This window comes from Mesoplodon densirostris, chromosome 6 (genome assembly GCF_025265405.1).
Source record: "Mesoplodon densirostris isolate mMesDen1 chromosome 6, mMesDen1 primary haplotype, whole genome shotgun sequence".
Classification (NCBI taxonomy): domain Eukaryota; kingdom Metazoa; phylum Chordata; class Mammalia; order Artiodactyla; family Ziphiidae; genus Mesoplodon; species Mesoplodon densirostris.
This window is the reverse complement of record NC_082666.1, coordinates 8,732,366-8,759,333: the sequence shown is the minus strand read 5'-3', so window position 1 is coordinate 8,759,333 and position 26,968 is coordinate 8,732,366. Positions and strand designations below refer to the sequence as shown.

Sequence of the window (26,968 nt, the reverse complement as noted above, 5' to 3'; positions counted from 1 at the left end):
CTTTCCATTTTATCAAGGAACCTCTCAAACATAGTGTTTTACCCTGTTGAAGTTTTAATTTTAAAGATTTTTTTTTGATGTGGACCATTTTTTGGAAAGTCTTTATTGAATTTGTTATAATGTTGCTTCTGTTTTGGTCTTTTGGCCGCGAGGCACGTGAGAGCTTAGCTGTATTGATGGGACCCGCACCCCCTGTATTGGAAGGTGAAGTCTTAACCACTGGACCACCAAGGAAATCCCAAAGTTTTAATTTTAAATGTGACATGTATTCCAGTGCAAAAGGGTCCTTAGGGATTTGTCAAACGCCAAGAACTGTACATACAGTTTTTAAATCAGGGTCTTAGAAATATGCAAATCAAACAAATTTGGGACAGATGTATTAAGTACCTGCTTTGGTTCTTGCCTGAATGACATCAGCAGAATGAAAGAGAAATAATAATTGATTTTGTTAATAATTCAAGACAGCAATGAGAGTGTGTGTGGAAGAAAGAAGGGAGTGTTTGGAGTTAAAGCCGTGTCTGACAGCAGCGTGACCCTGGAAAGAGGAGGGGGGTAATAACATTTATCAAGTGATTGTTACATGCCAGGTGTTCTGTGTGAGCTTTAATCTTACCTGTTCTAATGAGCTTCACGGGTAAACATATTATCAGGCCCATTTAAGGTGAGAAAATTGAGGTTCTGAGAAGATACACATCACGCAGCTGGTGTGTGGAGGGTGGGCTCTGACCTGGCTTGGTCTGTAAGGTCCACACTGCTCCCTTTGAGGATGCCTTCCAAAGTTACTTACGGTGTGGAAATAGACCCAAACTCTGAATTAAATGAACCCTTACACACGTGTACCCTCCCTGCCCCCCACACTTACGGATGTGTATATAACTTCTGCTGTTTATTAAAGAATTCAGGGAAAAACAAAGGGAGCAACTACCAGCCAGAAACTGGGCAACAACCATGTCTCAGTCCTTGAACATCAGTTTTACAACTTCTCTTTTATATCCGATTATAGCACATATATTTCCAGGGCTGGCTTTGGAATCCCTAGGGGAGAGAGGCTCTTGTCCTCACAGTTACCTTTCGAAAGGGCAGTAATATACATTTGCCGACTGCATATGTTCTAAAGGTGGGGTGGAGTAGGAGTCAATGGAACTGACTTTGTAGGTCAAATATACGCTAGAAAAGAAACTCAGATACACACAACGAGGAGAATCATGGTAAACAGGCAAACTCTACAGCTCAAAGGGATTCACGTCTACTTGTGAAAAGAAGTGGAGCCAGAGCATCATTCAAGGTGATGACTAGGACTCAGCCCTCTTCTTTATTAAAACGGATGTGGTGAGAATTACATGAGATAACAATTGATGCTCCCTGTCCCGTACCGACACATGGGGGATTCTTGGTAAATGGTAGCATTAGTTAATATCATTGTCATTACCATGACTTGGGATCTAAATTGTGAGGGTGAGAAGGACTTGGCAGGGTCAAGGATGTCTGCTGTATTTTTTCATGTGGGTGACTGGGAGGACAATGGTGCCATTTATAGAAGTGAGGCCTCCAGGAAGAGGAGCTGTGTTTCTTAGCTCCTGGTTGGTTCCCAAGCGTTCTCAAGTCCAGGTCATTCACCTTGAATCCGGAGCTGCCCATTGCCTGCAGCCGGCTTCCCATAGGCGCCTGCCGGTGACTTCAGTTGGGTCCTGAGATGCATTTAAAGGGCACGGCACTTCAGGCCTAACTGCTCAGTTTATCTTTGGCCATTCCCACAGTACCCCCTGACTTCCTGGTAGACCCCTGATCTGCGTCTATTCCGGCTGGTAGGCGGCCGACCCTCACTAAAGCCCTTATAAAAGTTCCAGGTGTGGGGCAAAAAATAATGTCATTAATAATACAGAGACTGGATATGAGTTAGAAGGAAGCCTTGTAACTGAGGGGTAGAGAACTTTCCTTTCCTGCACTCTCTCTGCCAGGGGTCGCCAAGGCACAAACTGGCAAAGCTGGGCATTTAGTTAATGGCTTTTCCTTCATCCTTTTATCTACTTCCCCCAGGTAATCCCATTAGATTGCTCCCTGTTACCTCCCTTGGAGAGGAACCATCCTCACTGTTAGGTAACATTTAGGTCATTTGACTCTTCAAATTATAAGGCTAAATCTGCTAGAAAAGAAGAGACTAGGCTCCTGAAGAAGATAGTAAGGCGACCTGTCCTTCTGCTCCCTTTTGTTTATATGAGAGATGGGAGGGGCAACTTCAGGAAAGAATCTGAGGTCATCCCAGAAGCTTCTCTGATCGCAGTGGGCTTGGCCCAGGACGTCCCCTGGTTCCCGGGATGGAGGATGTCAGTTGGTCAATGAAATCTGAGCATCTTCAGCCAGATTTTAATTTTAAGTTAGCCCTGGGGTATGAATCCTGCTCAATATAACATTATACCCTCTCTCAGACAATTTGCATTAAGAAAGGGCTTCTGGTCCCGAGGAGCTGGCAGAGTGGCAGTGGCGGGGTTGAGAATAATTTGGCACAGAGGTCCTGGGAGGTGTGGCCGGGGTTATGGAGAAAGGTATCCTGCTTCTCACCCTCACCTCTGGGGGTCCCAGGATACACCTCCACCTATACACCCAGCCCTCTTCTCCAGAAGAGGGGGAGAATCTCTCCCACCCTCGGAGGACATAGATGGCCAGTGCTTCAGTCCTTCCCCATCTCTGTGTCCACGTTCCAGTTAGATGCCCTGCTGTGTTTGCATCCCCATTGGAATCACTGTTGAAATTGACTTTGTGCTTCCCAGGAACTAGCCAGCTGTGGATGGAGTAAGAAGGAGAAACATAGTCTCGCTCCCAACGTCGTGGCCTTTACCCGGAGGTTTAACCAGGTAAGAACGCCGCTTGCATGTGCCTGTGCAGATAGCGCTCTGTTGTCCCCCATGGGCTGGGAGCCCCTCCAGGCTTCAGTCTCAGGCACCTGGCCCCAGGTCCAAACCCCTCTTCCTAAGCCCCACCTTCATCTGTGCTTTTTCACACAGCGGGTGGAATTGAACACATCTTTTCTGTGTTTAAATCATTTCGGTGGCTTCCAATTCCACTTAAGCTAAGGTTCAGGCACCTTCATGTGCCCTACAAGGTCCTGCATGGTGTGTCTGGCTTCTGTCCACCTCTCCAGACTCATCTCTTGACTGTCCCCCTACTCTGTGGGCTTCGGCCATCCTGGCCTCCCACCTCTTCCCTGCTGCATCACATCTTGGTCTCATCAGGCCCCCATTCGTGCTGTCCTCCCTCTTCAGCTCCCAACCAGATCTCAGTGGGAATGTCACTCTCTCTAGGAGCCTCCCATGAACCTCAGCCTGTAAAAGGTCTCCCCGTCATATGTCCCCTCAGTGCACCTGTACTTCTCCATGTGGTCCTTTCCCCATCTGTCCTCATTCTGTGTAACTCTTTAGTCTCCATCTTCCTTGGCCATCTGTGGGCTCCACGAGGGTAGGAACCATGTCCATCTTGTTCATCACTGTGTCCCCCACCACCTTGCCCTATGTCAGGCATATAATAGACCTTCAGTAAATATATGTAGAATGAATGAATGAGGCACTCAGGAAACACTTCTTGAATTGAATTTCTTTGAATTTCTGATGGCCTGGTCACTGGCCGCACGCATGCTACTACAAACCGACTTGGTCCAATCAGAACCTTTGCTCCAGGTAGGAAGCTCTGCATCCCCACCTAAAGGAATGACATCAGGGACTTGGACCAGCTAAGTGGGGTAGGCTTCTGACTGCTCAGATAGACCTGCCAGGACATGATCTTCAGTAGAAAGTACCCTGCAAGACCCCTTTGAATAAACCAAAGCTCCAAATGGGGCTGTTGACAGCTTTTCCTCTTTCTTCTTGCTTTTCTGGTTTCAGATGAGGACAGTGGCCTCGAGGTTGCACAGTGTACATGACTGGGGCTCTGGGTGTTGGGCCTGGGTTCCCTTTGGGCCTTCTCTCAAGCTGGGCCGTCCCGCTGGGAAATGCCGGGTCCTGCACATTGCCGTTACTCAGCTCTCTCCAGGCTTCTCCAGCCCTGGCTGGTTACCGCTCCAAGCATAGTGGGAGCCTCAGAGAGGCGCCAGCTTGTGTTCTGATGATCAAGGCCAGAGTTCACATTATTGTTGTTTTCTGAGATACAGCAGGAACTAAGGAAGGCCTAGCCGCATCTGTGGTAGGGACTGTACACCCTTTGTTTTGAACAGAGAAATACTGAAGCCTTTTTTTTTTCTTCTTTATTTTCAAAATCTTTTCCTTTTCAACTGAGCTTAGTCTTTTAAAAAAAACCAGATGTGTACACAGTATCAGGGGATTCATAGTTTCCTTAGCAAAACTATTTGGCTGGGAGCCAGCTGAGTCCCACCTCTGATCAGCTACAGAGCTCCCGGAGGAGGGCCACTGGCGGCTCTGATGTAATCTGCTCTGCACGTGGAGGCCAGGTCAGTTTGGCAAAGGGCAGTGCAGCTTGTTCTGCGAACAATTGTATTGTGTCCAGCTCAGACCAAGTGGGTGAAATGAGCCAGAAGTAAAGCTGCATTTTCCCAAACAGAATGCTCTGAGAAATGGTCTCCCTGCTGGCCTGTGAGCCACTTAGAGAGCAGTTCCTGGACACAGCCCTGGTAGCTCTGGTTTGAAAACTGGCCAGCGGCCAGTCCATCAGCCGCTGGGGCTGCTTTCTCTGAGATGAACTGATTGGCGTCTCTTCCTGGCAGACTTTCATGTGTGACAACAAAGCTGCTCATCAGACTCCAGATAAAGGCAAGCAGGTCACTTACCTTTCTGAGCCTGTTTTCTTTATCTGTGAATGAGAATAATAATAGTACTCACTTTGCACAGTTGTTATGAAAATTAAATGAAATGATATAGGTAGAGCTCTTAGCGCTGTGTCTGTATGTAGTAGGCATCCAAACATTTTTTCGGGAAGAAAGGGAAGATTAGCTGATTGGAAGGAGGTTGCAAGGGAATCTGAGGCTCCCTGTGGCCAAACCAAAAATCCAGCAGCCAGTGTTCTGGTCGGCCTCTGAGGACGTGCCTGCTTCTCCATGTGACCTGAGTCCCTTGGGATTTGTTTATAGAGTGGCTGAGATGGAAGAGCTTGGCCAAGTTCCCTAAGGGTCTGTTATGGGCCAGGCTTGTGTCTTGGCCCCAGGGAGTTCACCATAAAGCCAGAAGTTCTCAGTCTTTTTCCGATCACGGGTTCTTTTGAGAATCTGACAATATCACATATGAACCTGCCCTCAGATAAATACATAGATATATACATTTGCATTTAATTTGAGTGGGTTTGCTGCCTCCCCTGCCCACTGCCCCCCAAAGTCTGTACATGAACACTTTAGAGGTCTGTGGACAGCAGGCTGAGGAGCTGTAGTTGCATGGAATCAAACAGGCCTAAGTTTCCACCTTAGCTCTACAACTTGTTGCCTGTATGATCTTGGGTTGTCTTTCAGCCTCTGACCTTCCTCATTTATAAAATAGGAAGAATCATTTCAAGTGATTTTTGAAGATTAAATAAGAATCATGGGGGCCTCCCTGGTGGCGCAAGTGGTTGAGAGTCCGCCTGCCGATTCAGGGGATACGGGTTCGTGCCCCGGTCTGGGAGGATCCCATATGCCGCGGAGCGGCTGGGCCCGTGAGCCATGGCCGCTGAACCTGCGCGTCCGGAGCCTGCGCGTCCGGAGCCTGTGCTCCGCAGCGGGGGAGGCCACAACAGTGAGAGGCCCGCATACCGCAAAAAAAAAAAAAAAAAAAATAAGAATCATGGATATAAAGGGTTTAGCTCAGCACTTGACATATAGTAAACAAGTAATATTAGCCTTAAAAAGGATGGTAGTGTAGTGGGAGCTACAAGCTGAAAGGAAGGTTAGCCTTGGGCCTAAGTGCTGGCGGTGGGGTTGAGATTGTGTCCTGAAGATGAAGAATTAGGAAGAGATGGAGAGGAAATTCGGATAACTTGGTTCCAGTCCAGGCTCTGCTGCTAACCTGTTCTGAGGCCTTAGGCAAGTCGAAGTCGAGGTCTCAGGACCCTTATGTATTAGCAGAGATTGGACCGGGCAAAGGTTCCCAACACTTTGCCCTGGAGGACTGCTTTAACTTTTCTCATGGACTCAGACTGAAACCCCAGCTCAAACTCACCTTACTGGCTTATGTAACAATGTCCAGGGAGAAACTAGACTTCACGTATTGCTAGGGGCCTTGGATGTTGCTGCTCTCTCCACCTGGAGGTCCCTGGAGACGTTTAGGGAGGTGTTTTCTCTGTTCTGGCTCCCCTCAGGCAGCCTCCTCCTCTGTGGTTCCAAGATGGCTGCCAGCAGCTCACTGTGAGGGCAACCCCTGCAGAAAAGACCTTCCTCTTCTTCAGTAGCTCCATTTGATGTCCTGGAACAGAGACTCTGGGGTTGATGGCCCTGGCTTGGGTCCCATCCTGCGCTTCGTGATCTCATCACCCTGACCAGGAAACAGGAGGCTCTGGCTGGCCGGGTCTCAGAAACAGGCCTTCCCATGGAGGTAGGGTAGGGGGCCAAGGCCGCAGGGGATTGGAGGACTGGCAGTTCCTCAGGGAAAGTTGGTGCTTGGACAGGAAGAGGCTGAGGGATGGCCAGAACTGCCCGCAGACCCTCTTCCCTCTTGCACTCTTCCATCCAGCTCTGAGCTTTCTCCCCTGATCAATCTGCTGATACCCCATCCATGCATCATTAGCCTAGTCACTGAATATTCCTGATCCCTCTTGGCTTTAATCGAGACTATTTAAAAAACAGTTATTGAGCACTTAGGCTCAACTTACTGAGTTAGATACTGTGCTAAGCATTTAACCTGCATCATCTAACTCTGTTTTCACAAAACCCAATGAGGCCGATATTTTAAACCCATTTTATGGATGAGGAAGCTGAGGTTCTGGAAAGTGAAGTAACTTGCTCAAAGCCACATAGCTGGTGAGTTTCTTTACTGAGGGGCCTCCCCATTTTTCTGAACATGACTCCAGTAGAACCCCCTGTTCTTCCAGACTTCATTTATCACAGGGCTGGGAGGCGGTGTCAGCATTTTCCCTTCCAAATGCTACCTCCAAACAATTATTCTTTCCTCATTGTATAAACCCTCTTTCATTTGAGGCTCATTACTTCTGGTTATATTCATTTATTTATTTAATAGACATTGACTGAACATGTACCGGGCTCTGTGCTAGGTTCAGGGGGTCAGCAGTAAACTAGATGTAGCCCTTGCCATCATTAGCTCATAGTCTGGTGGGGGAGACAGACGTGATGGAGGGGATTACAGTCCAGGGGAATCAGTGCTAGGGGAGAGGTGTGGGCATAGGAAGGGAGGCCAGGAGACTAGATTGGAGTCCGTCCCATTAATCTAGGCAAACGACAGAGGTGTAAAGTGGCCGGGCTCAAGAGAATATTAAGAGACCGAATGATAGCACTGGGTGATTGACTGGATTTGGAGGGAGATGACAGGAAGGCGCAAAGGAGGCCCTGCTTTGGTTCTTGGCAGCATCACTCTTTGAGATGGTGAGTGCAGAGGAGGAGGAGCAGTTGTGAGAGAGGAGATGACAGAGAGGAGAGAGGTTTGGACGTGGGAGCTCAACCATGCAGCAGGTAATTGGATATTTGCGTCTGGGAGTCAGGGGAAAGATCCAGCTTGAAGATGCAGATATTGGAGTCACCTGCATTCGAAGCCACAGGAGTAGATGAGATTACCCAGGGGGCAACAGAGGCCCACGTGAGAGCCTCAGGGCTTATGGGAAGGGGCTGAGAAAGAGCAGCCTGGGCACGAGAAGAACACCCAGAAAGGCTGGCGTCTTGGAAATCACTGTCTCAAGGATAACGGGATGCTACAGAATGGGTCATTTAAAAGGACTAAAAAAAGAGTCTTTTATGTTTAGCAGCACGGCGGTGCTAGGCTCAGCAGGAGCTGTTTTGCGGGGATGTGAAATGGAAGCTGGGCTGTAGCAGCTTGAGCGGTAGATGTGAGGAAATGGAGAGAGCAGGTGTAGGCGATGCTTGAACAGTGGCTCTAAGGAGAAAGATGAGAAGAAGGGGGTGGCTGGAGGGGTGGAAGACGTTCAGGGAGGTGCTAATGTTCCTGTTTTCTTTTCAGCAGAAGGAGCCTTGGGGGTGTACATATTTTGAATGGAAAGAGCCAGTAGACCGGGAAAAATTAAAGATGAGGAGAGGGAGGGAATACATAATGAAGTGAAGTCCCCGCGAAGGTGGGAGAGGCCGAGGCCTGGGACCTCTTCATCGTAAAAGGCGAGTCTGCAGAAAGGAAAGATACAGACACAGGTCTGCTTGTAGGTGTGCAAGAGGTTCACGGCTCCTCTTTCCTCAGTGAAATAGGAGGTGAAGGCGGGGAAGCAGGAGGAAAGCTTGAGGGGTTTGGGGGGAGCTTGAAAAAGCCACTCCAGGGGAAAGAGAAGGTTGACTATGGAAATATAGAAAGACTTGTGGGCCGAGCCGATGGAAATAGAGGTTGTGGCTTTTAAAGTAGCCCCAGGGCATGAGGGTAGCTGGTTTTCTCTAGTTGCACTTTGCAGCCTAAAGAGAGGGGCACAGGAGGGCAAACGGTTGGATCCATCCATGATGAGCAAAGCAGATTTTTTGAAGGACCATGGGGCAAGGGACCTAAAAGTACTGGCGAAGAAGGGGCTGAAGTGACAAATGATAGGGGATCCGTCTGCTCAAGAGGAAAAGGGCCACCAAGGACTCCAAGGCGTGGTGAGAGGGAAGGATGAGCACAGCAGTGGGACTGGGGTCAAGGATTAGGTGAGGATTAGAAGGTTAAAGGTTGTAGCCCAAGACTGGAACTTCAGGTTTCTGATGCAGGGCAGTCCTGGGTAATTTGGAGAAGGGGGTGACTGGAGTGATAGGTGGGTAACAGTTGCTGAAGTGACCATGGTCGTTCACAGTGATGTTGATGTTACCCAAGGAATAAGGCAGGGTTTGCTATGGAGAGGAAGGCAGTGGTCCAGATTCTGATCTGCTTGCTATCTCTAAAGTTTTACCTTTCCAGAATGTAAAAAAAAAAAAAAAAAAGGGACTCATATATATGTAGCCTTTTCTGACTGTCTTTTCACTTAGCCATATGCATTTAAGATTCATCCATGTCTTTATATGGCTTGATGGCTTTTTTATGAGTACTGCTCATTGTATGGATTTACTAGTCTATCCATTCACCTTCTGAAGGACTTAAAGTTTTTGATGACTATGAGTAAAACTGCTATAAACATATGAATGCTGGGTTTTTTTGGTGTGGACATAAGACTTCAAATAAACTGGGTAAATATCTAGGAGTACAGTTGCTGGATCGTGTCTGTACCATTTTGCATTCCCAACAGCAAAGAGTGAAAGTTAGTGTTGCTTCAGGAAGAAATAAAACTGTCTTTATTCACAGATGACATGATGGTCTATACAGAAAATCTCAAAGAAATCTATTTTTTAAACTCCTGGAACTAATAAGGGAGTATAGCAAGGTTGCAGGGCACAAGATCGATGTATGAAAGCTTTCCTATATACCAGCAATGAAGGATTGGAACTTGAAATTAAAAAAAAAAAACACCATTTACAGTAGCATACACATACTCAAGAAATACTTAAGTATAAGTCTAACAAAGTATGTACAGGTTCTATATGTGGAAAACTATAAAACACTGATGAAAGAAATCAAAGTAGATTGAAATAGAGAGGTATTCCATCTTCATGTATTAGAAGACTCATTATTAAGATGTCAGTTCTTCCCAGCTTGATCTATAGATTCAATTCAATCCTAATTGAAATCCCAGCAAGCTATTTTATAAATATCAACAAACTGATTCTAAAGTTTATATGGAAAGGCTAAAGATGTAGAATAACCAGCACAATACTGAAAAAGAATGAAGTTGGAGGACTCACTCTACCTGATTTCAAGACTGATTGTAAAGCTATAATAATCAAGACAGCTTGGTATTGGCAAAAGAATAGATGTCTAGGATTATGAAACAGAATAAAGAGCCCAGGAATAGACCCAGACAAATATAGTCAACTGACCTTTGACAAATACATGAGGACATTCAGTGGAGAAAGAGTAATTTCTTCAACAAGTGGTGCTAGAACAATTGGAACTGTTTTTGTGTATGTGAAAAAATGAACCTAGACACAAGAGTTTAGACCTTTCATAAAAATTAACTCAGGGCTTCCCTGGTGGCGCAGTGGTTGAGAGTCCGCCTGCCGATGCAGGGGATGTGGGTTCGTGCCCCGGTCCGGGAAGATCCCACATGCTGCGGAGCGGCTGGGCCCGTGAGCCATGGCTGCTGAGCCTGCACATCCGGAGCCTGTGCCCCGCAACGGGAGAGGCCACAACAGTGAGAGGCCCACATACCGCAAAAAAAAAAAAAAAAAAAAAAAAAACTCAAAATTGATCATAGACCTAAATGTAAAAGACAAAACTATGAAACTTTTAAAAGAAAACATAGAAGAAAACACTACATGACCTTTGGTGATGAGTTATTAGATATAATAACACCAAAGCACAATCCATGAAAGAAAAAATTGGTAAGTTGGACTTCATTAAAATTAAAATCTTCTATCCTGCAAAAGACATTTTTAAGAGAATTAAAAGACAAAGCACAGACTGGGAAAAATATTTGCAAAACACATATCTGATAAAAGACTTGAATCCAAAGTATATTCTTAATACTTAACAATAAGAAAACAACACAATTAGGGACTTCCCTGGCGGTCCAGTGGTTATGACTTCGCCTTCCAATGCAGGGGGTACAGATTTGATCCCTGGTCTGGGAGCTAAGATCCCACATGCCTCATGGCCAAAAAAAACCAAAACATAAAACAGAAGCAATATTGTAACAAATTTAATAAAGACCTTAAAAATGGTCCTCGTCAAAAAAAAAATCCTAAAAAAAGAAAAAAGAAACCAACCCAATTAAAAAACAGGCCAGGGACTTCCCTGGTGGTGCAGTGGTTAAGAATCCACCTGCCAATGCAAGGGACATGGGTTCGATCCCTGGTCCAGGAAGATCCCATATGCTGCGGAGCACCTAAGCCCATGCGCCACAACTACTGAGCCTGTGCTCTAGAGTCCGCGAGCCACAACTACTGAGCCTGAACGCTGCAACTACTGAGCCGATATGCTGCAACTACTGAAGCCCACGCGCCTAGAGCCTGTGCTCTGCAACAAGAGAAGCCACCCCAATGAGAAGCCTGCGCACTGCAATGAAGAGTAGCCCCGCTCGCTGCAACTAGAGAAAGCCCGCGCACAGCAACAAAGACCCAACACAGCCAAAACAAAAAAAACCCCAAAAAAAACCAGTCCAAATATCTGAATAAGTTCTTTACCAAAAAGATGTAACCAAGGGCAAATAAACGTGAAAAGATGCTCAGCATTATTTGCCATCGGGGAAATGCAAACACTATGCACCTATTAGAATGGCTAAAAACAAACAAACAAAACAAAAACCCAAAACAAACAAACAAACCAAAAACCTCACCAAACCTGACAGTACCAATTGTTGGCAAGTAATTGGAGCAACACAAACTCTCATTTGTTGCTGGTGGGAATGAAAAATGGTACGATCCAGCAATTGAACTCCTCAATATTTATCCAGTTTATTTGAAATCTTACACCTACACACATACACATATTCACACAAACACACAGATACACAAATAGCACACAAATAGTTATAGCAGCTTTATTTGTAATAGTCAAATACTGAAAGTAACTAGGATGTCCTTCAGTAGGTGAAAGGATAGGCAAACTGGTAAATTCATACAATGGAATAGTATTCATCTGAAAAAAAAAACAATAAGCCATTAAGCCATATAAAGACATGGATGAATCTTAAATACATATTGCTAAGTGAAAGAAGCCAGTCTGAAAAGGCAACATAAGTGTGATTACCTCCCCCATTTTTTTTTTTTGACGTTCTGGAAAATGCTGAAAAAAATTCTGGAAAGGTAAAATTATAGAGATGGTAAACAGATGAGTGGCTGCCAGAGGTGTGAGGAGGGGAGAGCTTTGAGTAGGTGAAGAACGGGATTTTTCAGGGTGGTGAAACTATGCCGTATGATACTATAATGTTGGATACGTGCCACTGTGCATTTGTGAAAACCCATAGAACTTTACAGCTTAGTGCTAAATATGCACATTTTAATCATTGTGGAGATTAAGGGGTCCTAGGATGGAATGTAGAACAGAACAAGCGAACCTAACTGGATTATAAATGTATGAAACAACCTCCCTGAGAAGGGTGAGGGGAAAAGGTGCTGGCCTAAGTAACTTTGGAAATGAGGGAGCCTGGAAGACTAAAGACAAAAGGAACTGTATATAAGCACTGTACTCTGATCAGGTTGTTTCCCAAGGGTGGATGGGTAACAATTCTGGAGCCATTATGCATGAACACTGGGATTGAACAATTAAGGAAATGGGTGGCAGATGGTGGGACCCAGGTTTCTCCCACCTGTTGGAGTGGGAAGTTGTAGACAAGCAAGAGGAGGCTAGAATGATCCATATGGTAATGGATTGGAGGTGGAGACATTAGTAGGAAGTTATATTTAGCTTAATATAGATACCGATGGTTACATATAGAAATATTTATAGGTATGTATATATACAAGAGTTAGGATACAGGGCTTCCCTGGTGGTGCAGTGGTTGGGGGTCTGCCTACCGATGCAGAGGGCGCGGGTTCGTGCCCTGGTCTGGGAGGATCCCGCGTGCCGCGGAGCGGCTGGACCCGTGAGCCGTGGCCGCTGGGCCTGCGCATCCGGAGCCTGTGCTCCGCGACGGGAGGGGCCTCAGCAGTGAGAGGCCCGCGTACCGTGAAAAAAAAACAAAACAAAAAAAGAAACAAACAAAAAAAAAAGAGGGTACACACACACACACACACACACACACACACACACATTTCCTTGCTCTGCATCTGAGAGGACCTAGAAACAGTGATACCTAAGTAGCACAAGCACACGTAGCTCCCAGATCTTGGTTTCTAATACCATTATCTAATAAAAGGAACCAGGGAGCACTTCCCTGCTGGTCCAGTGGGTAAGACTCTGTGCTCCCAATGCAGGGGACCCGGGTTCGATCCCTGGTTGGATGCCTGGTCGGGGAACTAGATCCCACATGCATGCCACAGCTAGGAAGTCCGCATGCTGCAATGAAGATCCCGCATGCTGCAACTAAGACCCAGCCAGCGCAGCCAAAATAAATAAGTAAATAAATAAATAAAATATTTTTTAAAAAAGGAACCAAGGCTCCTTGGAGAAATGGCTGGTTTCGGACTGGGACAAGAAATGTACAGGATGAGGCGGTAGCATCTTGTAGTTCCAGAAAGTAAGGAGGTGCTCAAACCAACCAACCAAACAATGCTGGGGGCATGTCGAAGCCAGCTCTCTGTGGCCAAAGCTGGAACAATTTGAGTAAGGAAATAAATAACATAGTATTGGATCAAAACCCCAAAGTATAAAATAAATATCCATGAGTCCATTCTGATGTAAACAAATGATGGAATAAATAAATGGGGGAGACTAGACAAACCTCCTATGCGGAAGAATTCCCAATAATACGTGTAGATATTTTGCCCTCAAGAAGGTGGAGCACAACTGCCTCCTTCCTTCCGTAGCGACTTCCTTCCAGAGTTTGAGGTGATAGTATTATTTATGCAACCAGTTCCCTATTGATGGGCATATTCTTTTGCTTTATAAACAGTGCTTCAGTGAACCCTTATATGTATATCACTCTACATTTCTGTATTTTTGTAAGATAAATATTCCAGGGAGAATATAACTTTTAACAGCTTGAAAGATATATTCAAGTGGTTCTTCAAAATGGTCCTGTGAATTTATACCCCTGCAAACAGCGTATGAGTATCAGTTTCTCCACACTCTTGGCACACTGTATGACTCACAAAGGGGTAATGTATTCTCTTTAATATAAACCCCTTTTACTAATCAAGAGTCAGAGGACAGGTGTCCCAACGGAAAGGTGGATGAAGGACCTGAACACGTAATTCACAGGCAAATAATACAAATGGCCTATAAATATTTGCAACAAATAACTGAAAAAATGTGCAAAAAAGTGTTAACTGAGGAGTCATGAAAGAAATGTAAAATAGAAACAAGGAGACATTAGTTTGTCCACTAGGTTAGTAAAGAAAAAAAGAGCTGTAATAACTAGTATTAGCCTGCTCCAATTTTTATGGATCAACAAATAAAGCTTTTGGAGGCCAAGTTTTTAAATACATACTTTTGAAAAAAGGTACACATACTTTTATTCACTCCACCTTACAGGAATTTATCCTCAGACCTTAATTAAAAATGTATAAAGATACATGTATAAATATGTTCACCACAGCATTGTCTATCACAACAAAATAATTCGAAATAAGCTACCCAACAGTAGGAGGTTCCTTAATGATGAGACATCCCTAAGATGAAATGCTTGGCAACTGCTAAAAAATATGTTGATATTCTTATATATTTATAAAAATTCTTGTGATAGTATGATTAATATATACCAATTTAATTGAAAAAGAGAAACATGTTCTATGACTAGACAGACATACGTTCTGAGACATGACAAACATATGTTCCAAGAAGGACACATACCACAATGTTTATCACGGGGGTCTGTATGTGAGAACGAGCTTGCAAATGACTTCTGTCTCTTGTGCTTATCTCTGTCCCTTTGTTTTCTGCATTAACCTTCTCTTAAATTTTGTAGCTAAAAAACAATTAAAACCATGGTGATTCTCCCCTTGTAATGTCTCTCTCCTCTGCCCCTTTCCTACATCTCCTTCAACACTGCCCTTGCTCAGGCCTCCCATCTCTCACTTAGACCATCGCCTCAGCTTCTTGATGGGTGTCCCTGCTCCTGCAAAAGGGTCTAGCCTGTTACTCCTGTGCTCAGAAGCCTCTGGAACTCCCCCTGCTCAGCATAGTGTCCCCTTGTTTCTCCAGACCCCCTTCCCTTCTAAGTTCAGTCTCCCTCTCCGCCCCAACCCCACGGGGCGCCTGCAACACCAGTCCTGTCCACCCGCTCAGCTCTCCCTGGTCTCCTCACCTGTTGAGGGTCTACCCATCTTTCAAGGCCCACCTCCTCTAGGAAGCCTTCTTTTCTCATTATCTCCCCCATACTCCAGTTCACTTGGTTTGAACTTCTTTGATGGCCATGATCACCAGCTGCCTTTTAATACAGTGATTTCTGGACTGACAAGTCTGGACTCGCAGTGCCTGGAGCACACAGTAAGGGCTTCGTGGAAGTCTGCTGAAGTGAACTGATCCAGAGTTGCCTCTGAACACCACCTGAGTCAACTCTGCCACGTTCCATAATTATGCTTTAAATAGGTGTGATTTTTTTGACACATAAGAATCTATTAAATTATACATATAAACTATCACACTTGAGATTTATGTGGCATAAAGTGTGCATGTATTAAAATATAAGGTTTATGGGCATATCACCTAGAAAAAATCTTGCTATATGGAAAATCTTTCTTCTGTAACTGGCTAGTAACATTTGAGTCTGAACTTAATTTTAGGCAATTCCTTGGAAAAAATGATTCTATGGAAACCCAGGCATGTCCTGGAGGCAACCACAATTACACAGAGAAAACTTTTCTATAATATTCCTGCTTAATATAAGAAGCCAAATTTTGATTCTTGGTGATTTAATCTTTTCTTGTTTTCTCATTGAAAAGTGATAGTATTTCAGTGAAGGGAAATACATTTTGGTTGCAGCAGTAAACATGCTTTGATAACTCTGGACTGTCCTTAACTATTTTAGTCTTTGTAAAATTTAGAGGTTTTAGATGCTTAGCCTTCCTTTTCAATCCACGTCTCCCCTGTTCTCTGCCCATCTCTCCTCCTTTCTTTGCGGGGCTGTCATTGCACTCTTGGGCATCCATGTTTCACATAGAGCTGTTGTTATAGTCGTTTCTTAGCATGAAGCTCCTCTTGTTTCATTGAGGCATCGTGTGAGTCAACTAGACACTGGTGGATGACTTTCTTGTTCCCACCAAAGGACTCAGGGGCTCGAGGATGGTCAAGTGTGAATGATATTCTGAACCAAAAGTACCAGTATATCCTTTTGGCATATGCTGTCTCCAGAAAAACATGCCCTTTTACCTGCATTGCTTTACAGAACTTTGAGAGATGTTTTTGTATTACTTAAATTATTGGACAAACCTCTCCTAGAAAATGAAATTCGTTATAATTGTGTGAATATAGGTGAGTCCTTCCTGCCTTGGGTCTGGCTGGGGATATGGATCTCATAGGTGGTACTGCCAGCATGCATATCCCTTTGTCTGGCCATTTGTCCATCGGTCCATCCATCCATCCGTCTCCCCATAACTGGGATCCTTCTGAGCAGAAATCCTGTCTGATGCATCTCAAAATTTCCTGAAGCACCTTCAGGGAGACCCATATGTCGATGGAGGCCCAATAAGTCCCCTGGCTAATGATGGGAGTACTTATTTCTCTCAGCACCACTATGCGTGTTGGAGAGCTGGTGCTGACGGCATGGGACCCACTTGTAGGGTTGGGTGTCATCAAGGAACCTTCAACCTCCTGCAACCCTAGGGTTTGCTCTCTCAGTCTCCCAGCCTCTTAGAAATCCCATAGAAGTAGTGGGCGGGGTAACTTGGTTGGTCCGGCATTTAACAACTTTTCTGGTGTGTGTGTGTGTGTCTGTGTGTCTGTGTGTCTGTGTCTGTGTTTGACTCTACAGGTCAGTTTTTGGGTTGTACGAGAAATTCTAACAGCACAGACTTTAAAAATAAGGGCAGAAATCCTGAGCCATTTTGTGAAAATAGCCAAGGTAAGCTGTTTTATTATGACTTTCCCCCTTCCTTTCCTTCCTTTTTTGTCGCAAAAAGGTGTTTCCTTGGTACTTTGGGAGCTGATTTGCTCTGGATGAGCCGGGCAGGGTTCAGACACGGGGCTCTGACCCAGCTTCCCCAGGCAGAGGCAGCTGTGGGACCAGCCTGGCTGCTTGCTCGGCCTCCCAGCCCCTGTGCATGCACGGGCAGGTGCCCTCCACCCTGTGGTTTTGGCAGCCCACCATTCTTTATAGCTGGCCTTTCACAGACTCTCCACGAGGCCCCAGCGGCTACCTCTGGGATCCGTTCATCCTATTCAGATTTAGCCAGTGCTGGGAGTTGATGGCCTTTAGTCAGCATCGGAGGTTGTGACACCACCACATCCTGCAGTTTGTTCGCGGTCAGCAGAGCTCACCCCACCCAACCTTGCGCCTGAGGCCCGGGCCCTGCTGCCCCGACCCCACCCCCTGGGCCTGCCCTGGTAGGGTTGGTCCTTCCCGGTTATTGGGCACCAGGCTCACGTCTTTACCCCACTTTCCCCTCCTCTTCCCTCATCTCTGCCAGCCCAGGCTGTGATCCCACGGGCCTTCCTGGACCACTCTCATCTCTTACACAGTCCTGCCAGCCCCACCCAGCCCACTGCTCCCCACCACGGGGCTCGCCTGACTCAGCGGAGCACCGTCCTGTCTGTTTACTGCCCGCTTTGTGTGTGTGTGTTGTCTTCCCACCCAGGTCCTAGGCCAGCTCACCTTCACTGCGGCCCCTCTCTGGCCAGGCGCCATAGCTGCTGCTTTACAGAAATGATTGCATTTGACGCTCACATTATTATCCCATTTCCTGAGGAGGAAGGGGAGGCTTAGAGAGGTGGGTGTCCATGCCCAGGCCCCACGGTCAGTCGGAGCATGTCGCTCTGCCTTCAAGAGAGCTGCTCTGCTGCTCCTCACAGCAAGGTTGTGTTCATCCAGCTCTAAGTATGTTAGGGGCATGGACACTTTTACGTCCTGTGCATTCTGAAGCGCCTGGAACTGTGGCTGGGCTTAATGATACTTGTTGTTCTCGGTGAGTTCGTGCTGGGCCACGAGAGAAAGTGGGATGAAGTTCCAGCCCACCTGGTGCTTCCAGTGTGGAAGTTTCCAGTCCCCACCCAAGGGATCCAAAACGATTCCTCCTTAAGCTCTGCCATCTTCCGATGGTGGATCATCATGCTGGCGCTGTGCCCTGGGTATGTTCTTGTTCGAGCCTCCTCCTTTCTCTGGGCCTTGGTTTCCCATCTATAAAATGGGAAAGGGGTGGATTAGATAATCTCCCAGAGAACCTTCACCTCTAAAACAAATTCTGTGACAGGCCTAGCCATTCAGATACAAAGGATGAAATTCAGCTCACTCAGAGAATCTATTATTAGACACAGCAAACGATTAGGGAATATTACGAGATGTATGAAATGCAGTATTAACTTGTGTGGTAAGGGAGAAATCTCCAGGTAGGAACAGAGCCGTGAGGACTAGGCATAAGGGCTTTTCGTGGATTTGTTCATTTTACTAAGCCCTGCTCTGTGTTGTACTAGGTCCTAGGGATATGATGGTAGATACCGCTTCATCCCGGCTCTCAGGAAACACACGGTCCAGGGTGAGAGAGGGGCAAGTGCAAGCAAATACAGTCCAGTGGGCTAAGGAAATGCACAGGCTGCTGTGGGAACATGCAGGTGGGGTGGGGTTGGGGACAAGTCTTCCTGACAAAGAACAAGCAGCCCACACCGCACTGCCCGCTCTCCCGGGTGCCAGGCACTGGTCTAGCAGTTTATGTGCACCTTCCCACGCAGCAGAGGTGCTGTGATTACCTTCGTTTTAAATATGAAGATGTCGAGGCTCAGAAGGCTTAGGTAACTTGCCACAGGAAACACCAGTAGTGAGAACCAGGGTTGGAACCAGGCCTCTTGGTTCTGTGGAGCCTGCCAGCTACACAACTTTCACTGGCTCCTGGGAGTGAGAAGTGGGACCCGGGTCCTGTTGGCAGGTTTCCTTCAGCATAAAACCAAGAGCAGAGCAATTACATTTTTCTGTGCTCACCCTCACCTGTGTCTCCTTCTGTTGCCCTCCGTGGTAAGGAACTTGTCTGAGACGGAATTAAATCCAAATGTTCTCACTAGTTTGGGGTCTGGTTCAGAGAAGCATGGCCAAGTGGCTGGGAAGCAGGAGCTCCGTGCGCCCAGCTGAGGGGATCGTGCAGATTGATAACATCTTTCCTCAGCCTCCCACTTCCGGGTGTGAAGGTAATCGCAGTAGACCCATGTTGATGTTGTTGGCACAGCGGAGGTTTCAGTTTACAAAGGCCTGCTGGGACAGTTCAGATTCATCTAAAAAAAGAACAGAAAGCACGTTATCAAACCTCATCCCGAGCCATGTTTCTGTCCAGCAGCCAGACTAGTCAGCTTACGGAATTTTGCAAATGTTTTAGATGCAGACTCACCTTTTGACAATCTGAAAGAAAAAGAGCATATGGTTCCTGTGAACTTCCTAGAACTGTATTTTCTACATGAGATACTTTTAAGTGTAATTGAATTTCATAAATATGACAATATTTGGTAACACTTGAGCATGTTTTTGTTCTGTTGTTTATAGCAGCAAAATAATCTATTCCATATCTTTTTTTTCCAGAAACTTCTAGAACTCAACAACCTTCATTCTCTCATGTCTGTGGTGTCAGCATTACAAAGTGCACCCATCTTCAGGCTGACAAAAACCTGGGCTGTAAGTTAATCTTCCTAAGTCTGTTCCTTTGGTTCGGGCCGTCCTTTCTTTGGTGAAGTTCTCCATTCCTTAAGCCCCAAAAGGCTTTCTTGGTCTGCCCTTTGCCAACGACGGAGGATGACTGTGGGTTAATGAAGTGTCCCGTGGCCACTCTCTCTCCTTCAGTGACCTCAGCCCCGTTTTGGGACAGGGAAGCTGTGAGGAAGCCGGCGTGGCTGGGGACCCTGACAACATCATGTATGATGGTGGGGTCAGTGGCATGACGTCTGCCCTCCGCTTCAAACTGCCCCTGGGAAGCCTCGCAGTTGCACTGGGCTGATGGCCGTACAGCTAAGAGTTTCTTTGGAGGAACCTGTGACCCTCATGTAGGGAAAAATAATTTTTTTTTTCCTGAAGGCCATGGATAATTTCAGCTCAGAGGTGGAGTCTGATAGTTATATAATTGAGTCTGTAGGAAAGTTTTTCTGCTGTAAAAATACTTTGAAAATATCTCAGACCTCTTTATCCTCCTCAGCTTGGCACCGCGCCTGACGGGGGAAGTCATTGCTATTTCCATCCCTCATTAGCATTCACCTCCTGGCCCGCCTGATCTGGGGTCTCTCACAGCCACACAGCCCAAGCCTTTCAAGACCTGTTTATGTCCCACAGAACTGAAGGAAACTGTATGGAGTTGTCAGCTGTGCTTCCGCAACTAACTCACTTCCGAACTTCTTTCTGCCAGTCTGCGGGGCTGGGCTCTGTTTCAGACTTGGCTAGTTCAGGGGCCTTTAAAATACTTAGGGATTATGTTGTAGGTTGTCAGAAGTGAGCCTTGTTTCTTTAAATTGCAATTTTCCATAGATCAAGCCATAGCAAAGTGGAGTGAGAGGTTTTAGCCTGGAGTCAAAAGACTGGGTCTGCATTCAGGCACCGTCTGTGCAGAGTGATTCTGTGGGACTCGTCTCCTCTTATCTACTTAGGGAGGTTGGCCTGGATCTGTGGTTCTCCGTTAGTGCTTTGTGGAGCCCAGGGGTTCTTTGGGACTGACTTGGGGCCAGCAGGGGCTGGGGGAGAGGACGGAGGGCACCAAGCAGACCTCCAGAGCACGGTTTCCCGCCAGAGCAGCTCTGTTTGCATCAGTTCTATGTCCTGAGCTTCTGGGTGAACTTCAGTTGAGCAGTGGCTTTGGAGGTCAAAGCAAGTTTGGAAGCCACTGGTCTCTGTGGTTGCTGCCAGCCCTGTGATTCCCTGAGTCCATCTGAGCCATGACGCTTTTTTCAAAAGTTGCTTGGAGATTCTTTTTCAAATGAATTTTCCGTCATTTAGATGCTGCTATTGTTTCTTGGACTGCTGGGAGCTCTGTGTGGGCCCAGAAGAAGGAATGCTGAATCTCACGGTACACAGACCTTACTGTCAGTAACACAGGGACTCTCTGTGACCCCATAAGTGGCACAGTCAGTGAGGGCAGCAGGGAGTCAGCATGAGGGGCCTGCACAGAGATACCACCCACTCAGGGATGGGCAGGGCCCATCCATGGAGCTTTGGCCAGCGTTCTCCTCAGGATGCTGTGCCTTGCCCAGGGTGGTGGGGCAGCATTGGGCCAGAACAACATCCAGGACTGCTCCATGTGGCTCGGCAGAGTCCTGTGCCAGGGTGGCCGGATCATCACTGCCATTGAGGGGTCTTTGGTGCAATGTAGATAAATCTCCCGCAGCTCCTCAGAGAGCCTGGAATGAAATATCCACCCAGGACCCGTTTGAAAGCATGAGCTTCCTCACCTAACTCCCTTTTAGGCCCCGTGGGTCAGCTGTTCTTCCTTACAGATTTGCCAGGCGCTGCTCTAAAAGCTTTCCCTATATTAACTCATTTCCTCTTTTTTTAAAAAAATTAATTTATTTATTTACTTATTTATTTGGTTGTGCCAGGTCTTAGTCACGGGGGCGGGCTCCTTAGTTGCAGCTCGCCAGCTCCTTAGTTGTGGCATGTGAACTCTTAGTTGCAGCATGCATGTGGGATCTAGTTCCCTGATCAGGGATCACATCCGAGCCCCCTGCATTGGGAGCGCAGAGTCTGAACCACTGTGCCACCCGGGAAGCCCCCTCATTTCCTCTTGACAGCTACCCACCATCAAGAGGAGGCACAGAGAGGTGGGATGACTTATGCAGGGTTCCCCAGCTAAGAAGCAGAGCGGGAATCAAACCGGAACAGTCTGGCTCCGGAGTCCCTGCGCTTACCTACAACACCCCACGGAGCTCAACAAGGACAGTTCCAGTGATGCCTTGTCAGTCAAAACAAGAGAGCGGGCCTGTTTATTGTTTTGTCTCCTCTATACACAGTGCTCCAACAGGAACTTTAGAGGTGAGATCAGCAGACTCCCGGTGCTGCCCCAGGCCGTTGAGCCTCTGTTCTGGCTGTGGCTGCTGTTGGCCTGGCTGCTGGCCTCTGACGTGCACCCTTCTTTTGCCATTAATATCTGGTAATAAGCTTAGCCACAGAAATGTTGCCAGAAAAGAACTGTTTTCCCTCTTCCTGCTTGTCCCTTGATCTGGGGAAGGGAAGTCAGAGGAGGGCCCCAGGGAGGGGACACACAGCCAGAGAGCCAGAGAGCTGCAGCCAGGCCTTGAAGGCTGCCTTTTGGCCACTTACTCCTTGGTTAGTCCATGGCTTCCGCTGCTCCTCTGGTTCCCTGGGATTGACCGCTGACTTTGGCATCTAGCTGGTGGGAGCCAGGGAGAGGACAGGAAGCTGCGGTTACACGTCACCAAAGGACGGGGGACCCAGGGCAACAACAACTGTTCTTCTTCTGAGAAATCTCCCATCGCCTCCTAAGGGCTGAGAGCCAGGACTGTTTCCTTGGTTACAGAGGGCCACTTAGCAAGGCAAAAGGTGGGGAGATGCAGCATCCTAGGAGGTAAGAATGGCAACTGCCAAAGGCTGTGTCAGGGAGAGAGGAGGTGATACACACCGTGTGGATGCAGCATGACGTCTCCGAGGTCGTGTGTGGGGAGCTGTTTGTTCTGTGTAAACCCACCGTTCAGCCTGCTTCAGACCATACTCTCCCCTTGCGCCCACCTGTCCTGTTAGTCCAAGGACAGTGGTTGGTGCAGAACACTTGGGAAATGGGGGGGGGCAAGCTCGCCAGCTTTCTCCTCCATCCAAATCCCCCAGCCCAGGAGAACCGACGATGCCGCTATATGCCTGACACTCTCTCTACACCTGCTGTGACAGAGCACACAGGGCATCTGCTCTGCAGTTTTGTTTACAGGTCTGCCTCCCTCTTTGATCACCTTCCGTCTTGGTGCAGACTGATTTTTTCTCCATATCCCAAATGACTGAGTTTACACTGGTCGTTTGAACTGTATATGTTTGTTGTGCTGAATTGTGTCCTTCTTTTGCTACTTCTTTTCCCAGTAATGAGATTAGCCACTGAAACGCTGCCAAAAAATTGCTGCTTCCCCTCCCCCCACTTGTCCCTTGATCTGGGACTGGTGAAATCTCATGGCCCTGCAGAGCAGGGAGGAGCAGGCCCACCAGCCGTAGCAGCCCCAAAGGTCAGAATTTCAATAGTCTTCGTTTTGCAGAGAAGGAAACTGAGGTTCCAGGAGTTGTAGTAACCTGTCTCAGATCATGGAGCTGATGAGTGCCAGAGCCGATGTGATGTAGCTTTGCCTTGATGGACACATAGTCCATGTGCTTGGCCATTTGCTGGATGACTTGTCTATGATGGAACCTGATGTTGGAATCAGGCTGGGCACAGGGCAGGGAAAAGCAGGCACACACACTGCTTGGGAAGTGGGGCTGGAGAAGTGAGGCTGGCACACAGTTCCCTGGGGACAGTGTATGACCAGCTCGCTGAATGCAGTCGCTGGGGTTGCATTGAAACCCTGGATATCTGGGAAACCTGGATGGAAGGGAGTCACAGGTGTGGGAAGAGACCTGCCGCGTGGTTTCACTACGGATGGCCTTCAGTGAGGGCCAGTTGGTCATTAGCTGGTAGGCAGGGCAGCCTGTCGGCCTGTCCATGGCTGGCTGCTGAGTACCAGCAGCTGGGTGAGCTGGGACAGGGCAGAGACTGACCTCGCACATAGGCTCTCACATAGTAGGCCCATAATAAATGCTTGCTAGATGCACAAACAGGGAGGGAGTCACCTTCTGCTGGCCTGGAAAAACGCAGATAGGGTCTGATTTATCCCAACACTGGGCCTGCTTTGGAATATTGGCTGCCTCAAAGCCATGAGACCTAAGCAAGAAGTCCTATCGGTCAATTCTGATTTCCTGAGCACACATACTGTGTGGCTCTTATTCATTCTGCAAATCAAGTATTTATTGAACACCTCCTCGCCTGCTCCATGCCAGGACCCGAGGCTATGGTCAAGGCCCCTGTCTTCATGGGCTTTTATGTTATCCAGGGGAGACGGACACGTTTTTGTGGGAGAATAAACATGTGCCTAGTCTGGCTGGTGTAAGAAGTGATCAATAAATGTTTGTTGAATGCATGAAGTCATGAACCAAGGGCTGTCAGATAGGAATAAAAGTGATGCTGGAGACCAAAACAGGAGGATGCGATAGGGACTGACTGGGTGTTCAGGGAAGGCCTGTCTGAGACCTGAGTGACAAGAGGGAGCCGGCCACGCCAAGGTGAGGGCACAGCCAGTGCAGAGGCCACGGTGGAAGAAACTCCAAGGCCAGTGTGACTGGAGCGCAGCAGGCCTGAGGGAGATTGTGAGGGTGCTGTGGACGGGCGGCGGGGCCATCTGGGAAGGGCTCAGCCCAGAGAGGAGTTAGGTTCTGTTCTGAGGGCAGTGAAGGGTTTTAAACAGGAGACAGACATGGTCTGCTTTAGAGTTGCTTTTGTTTTTTAAATTAGTGTTGCTACTATGTGAATAGCAAATTGGGATTGCATGGGGGCCAGAGTGGAAATGAGGCCGGGTTAGAGGGTTAGGGCAGAATCCAGGAGTGAGGTGATGCTGGCTGGCATCGGGGAGGTGGCAGTGGACATGGAGAGAAGGAGGCAGAAAGGGGAGGCATTCTGAAGACAGAGGTGGCAGGATTTATGCCGGATAGGATGTCGGAGATGAAGAAAGGAAGGGACTGGAGGACGATTCCTAGGTTTGGGGCCTGAGCAGCTGGCAAGAGGGTGAAAACTTTTCTCTGATGAGGGTGATCCCAAGAGGAGCCTGACTTATATAGGAGTGACCTGGGGGGTATGGAATTCCTGGTGATTTGCTCATTAATTACAGTTGTATGCTATACATCATGTGTACACACATACACACACGCGCGCGCGCACACACACACACACACACACACACACACTCTGTTTGCTCTGGGCACTTTCCTATCATGATTTGCTCTTTCCTACTGAATTCATCCAGAGAGTTTGACTCATCTGCAGCAGCAAAGTGAAAAGTGAAGAACTTGGCAGGGAGGAAGTCACAGCCGGTGGGTCAGGCGGCCTGGTCTGCAGGGTGGTGGCCTGGATGGGGAACCCTCCTGGGAGCAGGGCTCTCACTTCAGGCATCTGGGGGCACAGGGTCGTTGAGCAAATCTCCCAGGAAGGCAGATGTGTGGGGTTCACGTATTTTGGATTTTAGTCTTTCATGCGGGAAGCGCCTCTCCTCCCCTGTGTCTGATGTGGGCCCCAGTGGCCCCTCTAATGTTGAGAAAGTGGTGACGGGCATGGGCTGCCTGTCTCAGGTGGGAGGTGAGGTGGGGGAGGGAAGGCAGAGGAAACTGACATTTGCAGCCTCCGATTACTCATCCCCCAGTCATTCCTTGGCAGCCCTGCCTGCACTGCTTCTCAGAATTATGAGTTCTGCGGATATTTGCACCTTCCTCTTCCTTGACTTTGCCACAACTTTTGTCACCCCCTTCTTGAAAACTCTCTCTTTGCTTGGCTTGGGGTTCTCCTGCTGTTCTGACAGCTGGCTCCTCCCTGACTGCTTTTGTCCCTCTTACCCACTGGCTGTACGTGTGCTGCAAGGCTCTGACCCAGCTCTCACCTTCCCCAATCCGATTCCTGTCCCATGGGGCTCTCCCCAGCTTGGAGGGCTTCATCCACGTCCTCTGTGCCCCAGTGGTGGCTGCCTCCTTGCTCTCGCCCCCCCTGTCTCTCGAGCCCCAGGCCCACGTTCCTATGCCTGCTCCCCGGAGCTCTCTTCTCCTGTGTTCCTTTGACCGCTCACCCTTGGCGTGTCTGAAGTCAAAGTTTGCTTCCAGGAAGTGATCGTGAGTGCCCAGAGACTCTCTGAGCAGACTTATTTTGGACTTTGAGGTAATATGGTAGACGGGGTGATGAGGGGGAAAGCCCCTCCCTCCCAACTGCCTGCTTCAAACACACAGACATAGATAAACCAAATTAAAAATCAAGAAGCAAAGCTGAACCAGAAGCCAAGAAAGGGAAGTCACCATGTGCTAGAAATAAAGAATGCTCTCAGAGTCAGCACAGCGAGCAGAGTTCAGAGAAGGCGCTGTGTGGAGACCTTTGCAGCTGGCGGGGGGCAGGGGTTCTAATGCCTGCACTTGCGGGGCTGGAATTCAGCTACTCACAGGAATCAGAGAGCCAGCAAGTGTCCCTCGTCAGAAAATGTCTGTTCAGCCTGGGGGAGCCCCAAGGGAAAAAGTCCTTGTGAGAAACTGTCACCCCAGCCTGTACCTCAGGTAGCTGTTGGGTCTCAGTACACGCGACCTGAATTGGTATGGGGACCACAGGCCAAGAAATGAGGGGCAGTGTCCCTTGCAGATTAAGAGTGTGGACTCCCGGGCTCAGCCTTGGACCTGCCTCTTATGGTAAGGATTAAATGAGTAAATATATGAAAAAATGTTTAATTTTCAAATGGGCTGGCAGAGGCTGCCATCGCTGTAAGCCAGGCCCTCTGATTTATGACCTGATAACATCATCATCTTCTAGCTGGTTTCCTTGCTTCTGGTCTTACTGTCTTCCTCACACCTCCCATAGAGTGACTGCCCTACGACATAGCTCTGGTGTTTTCATTTTCCTGATTAAGGACAATTTTTAGCACTCCCCCACCCTTTGCTGAGCTGGGGGTGTGTCTGTACTCACCACTCCTCCAGGACAGGATGCTCTGATGTAACCGTTTTTTTTTTCTTAAAAAAAAAATTATTCCAGCAATTTTATTTATTTTTAAAAAATTGATTAATTGATTTTTGGCAGCATTGGGTCTTCGTTGCTGTGTGCGGGCTTTCTCTAGTTGCGGCAAATGGGGTCTACTGTTCGTTGCGGTGCGCGGGCTTCTCACTGTGGTGGCTTCTCTTGTTGTGGAGCACGGGCTCTAGGCTCACGGGCTTCAGTAGCTGTGACACGCAGGCTCAGTAGTTGTGGCGCACAGGCTTAGTTGCTCCGCGGCACGTGGGTTCTTCCCGGACCAGGGCCCGAATCTGTGTCCCCTGCATTGGCAGGCGGATTCTTAACCACTGT

The 26,968-nt window shown here is 47.7% G+C and overlaps 1 protein-coding gene across 8 annotated transcripts in view; it reads left to right on the top strand.

The window, feature by feature from the left end:
• Positions 1 to 26,968, top strand: part of RALGPS1 (Ral GEF with PH domain and SH3 binding motif 1) — a 288,495-nt gene that overhangs the window by 97,531 nt on the left and 163,996 nt on the right. For all 8 annotated transcript variants that reach the window (XM_060101203.1, XM_060101200.1, XM_060101207.1 and 5 more), the window contains 3 exons: positions 2,769 to 2,852; positions 16,714 to 16,803; positions 19,459 to 19,551. In XM_060101203.1, the coding sequence (XP_059957186.1) occupies positions 2,769 to 2,852; positions 16,714 to 16,803; positions 19,459 to 19,551 (267 nt within the window). The remainder of the gene's footprint in view (positions 1 to 2,768; positions 2,853 to 16,713; positions 16,804 to 19,458; positions 19,552 to 26,968) is intronic.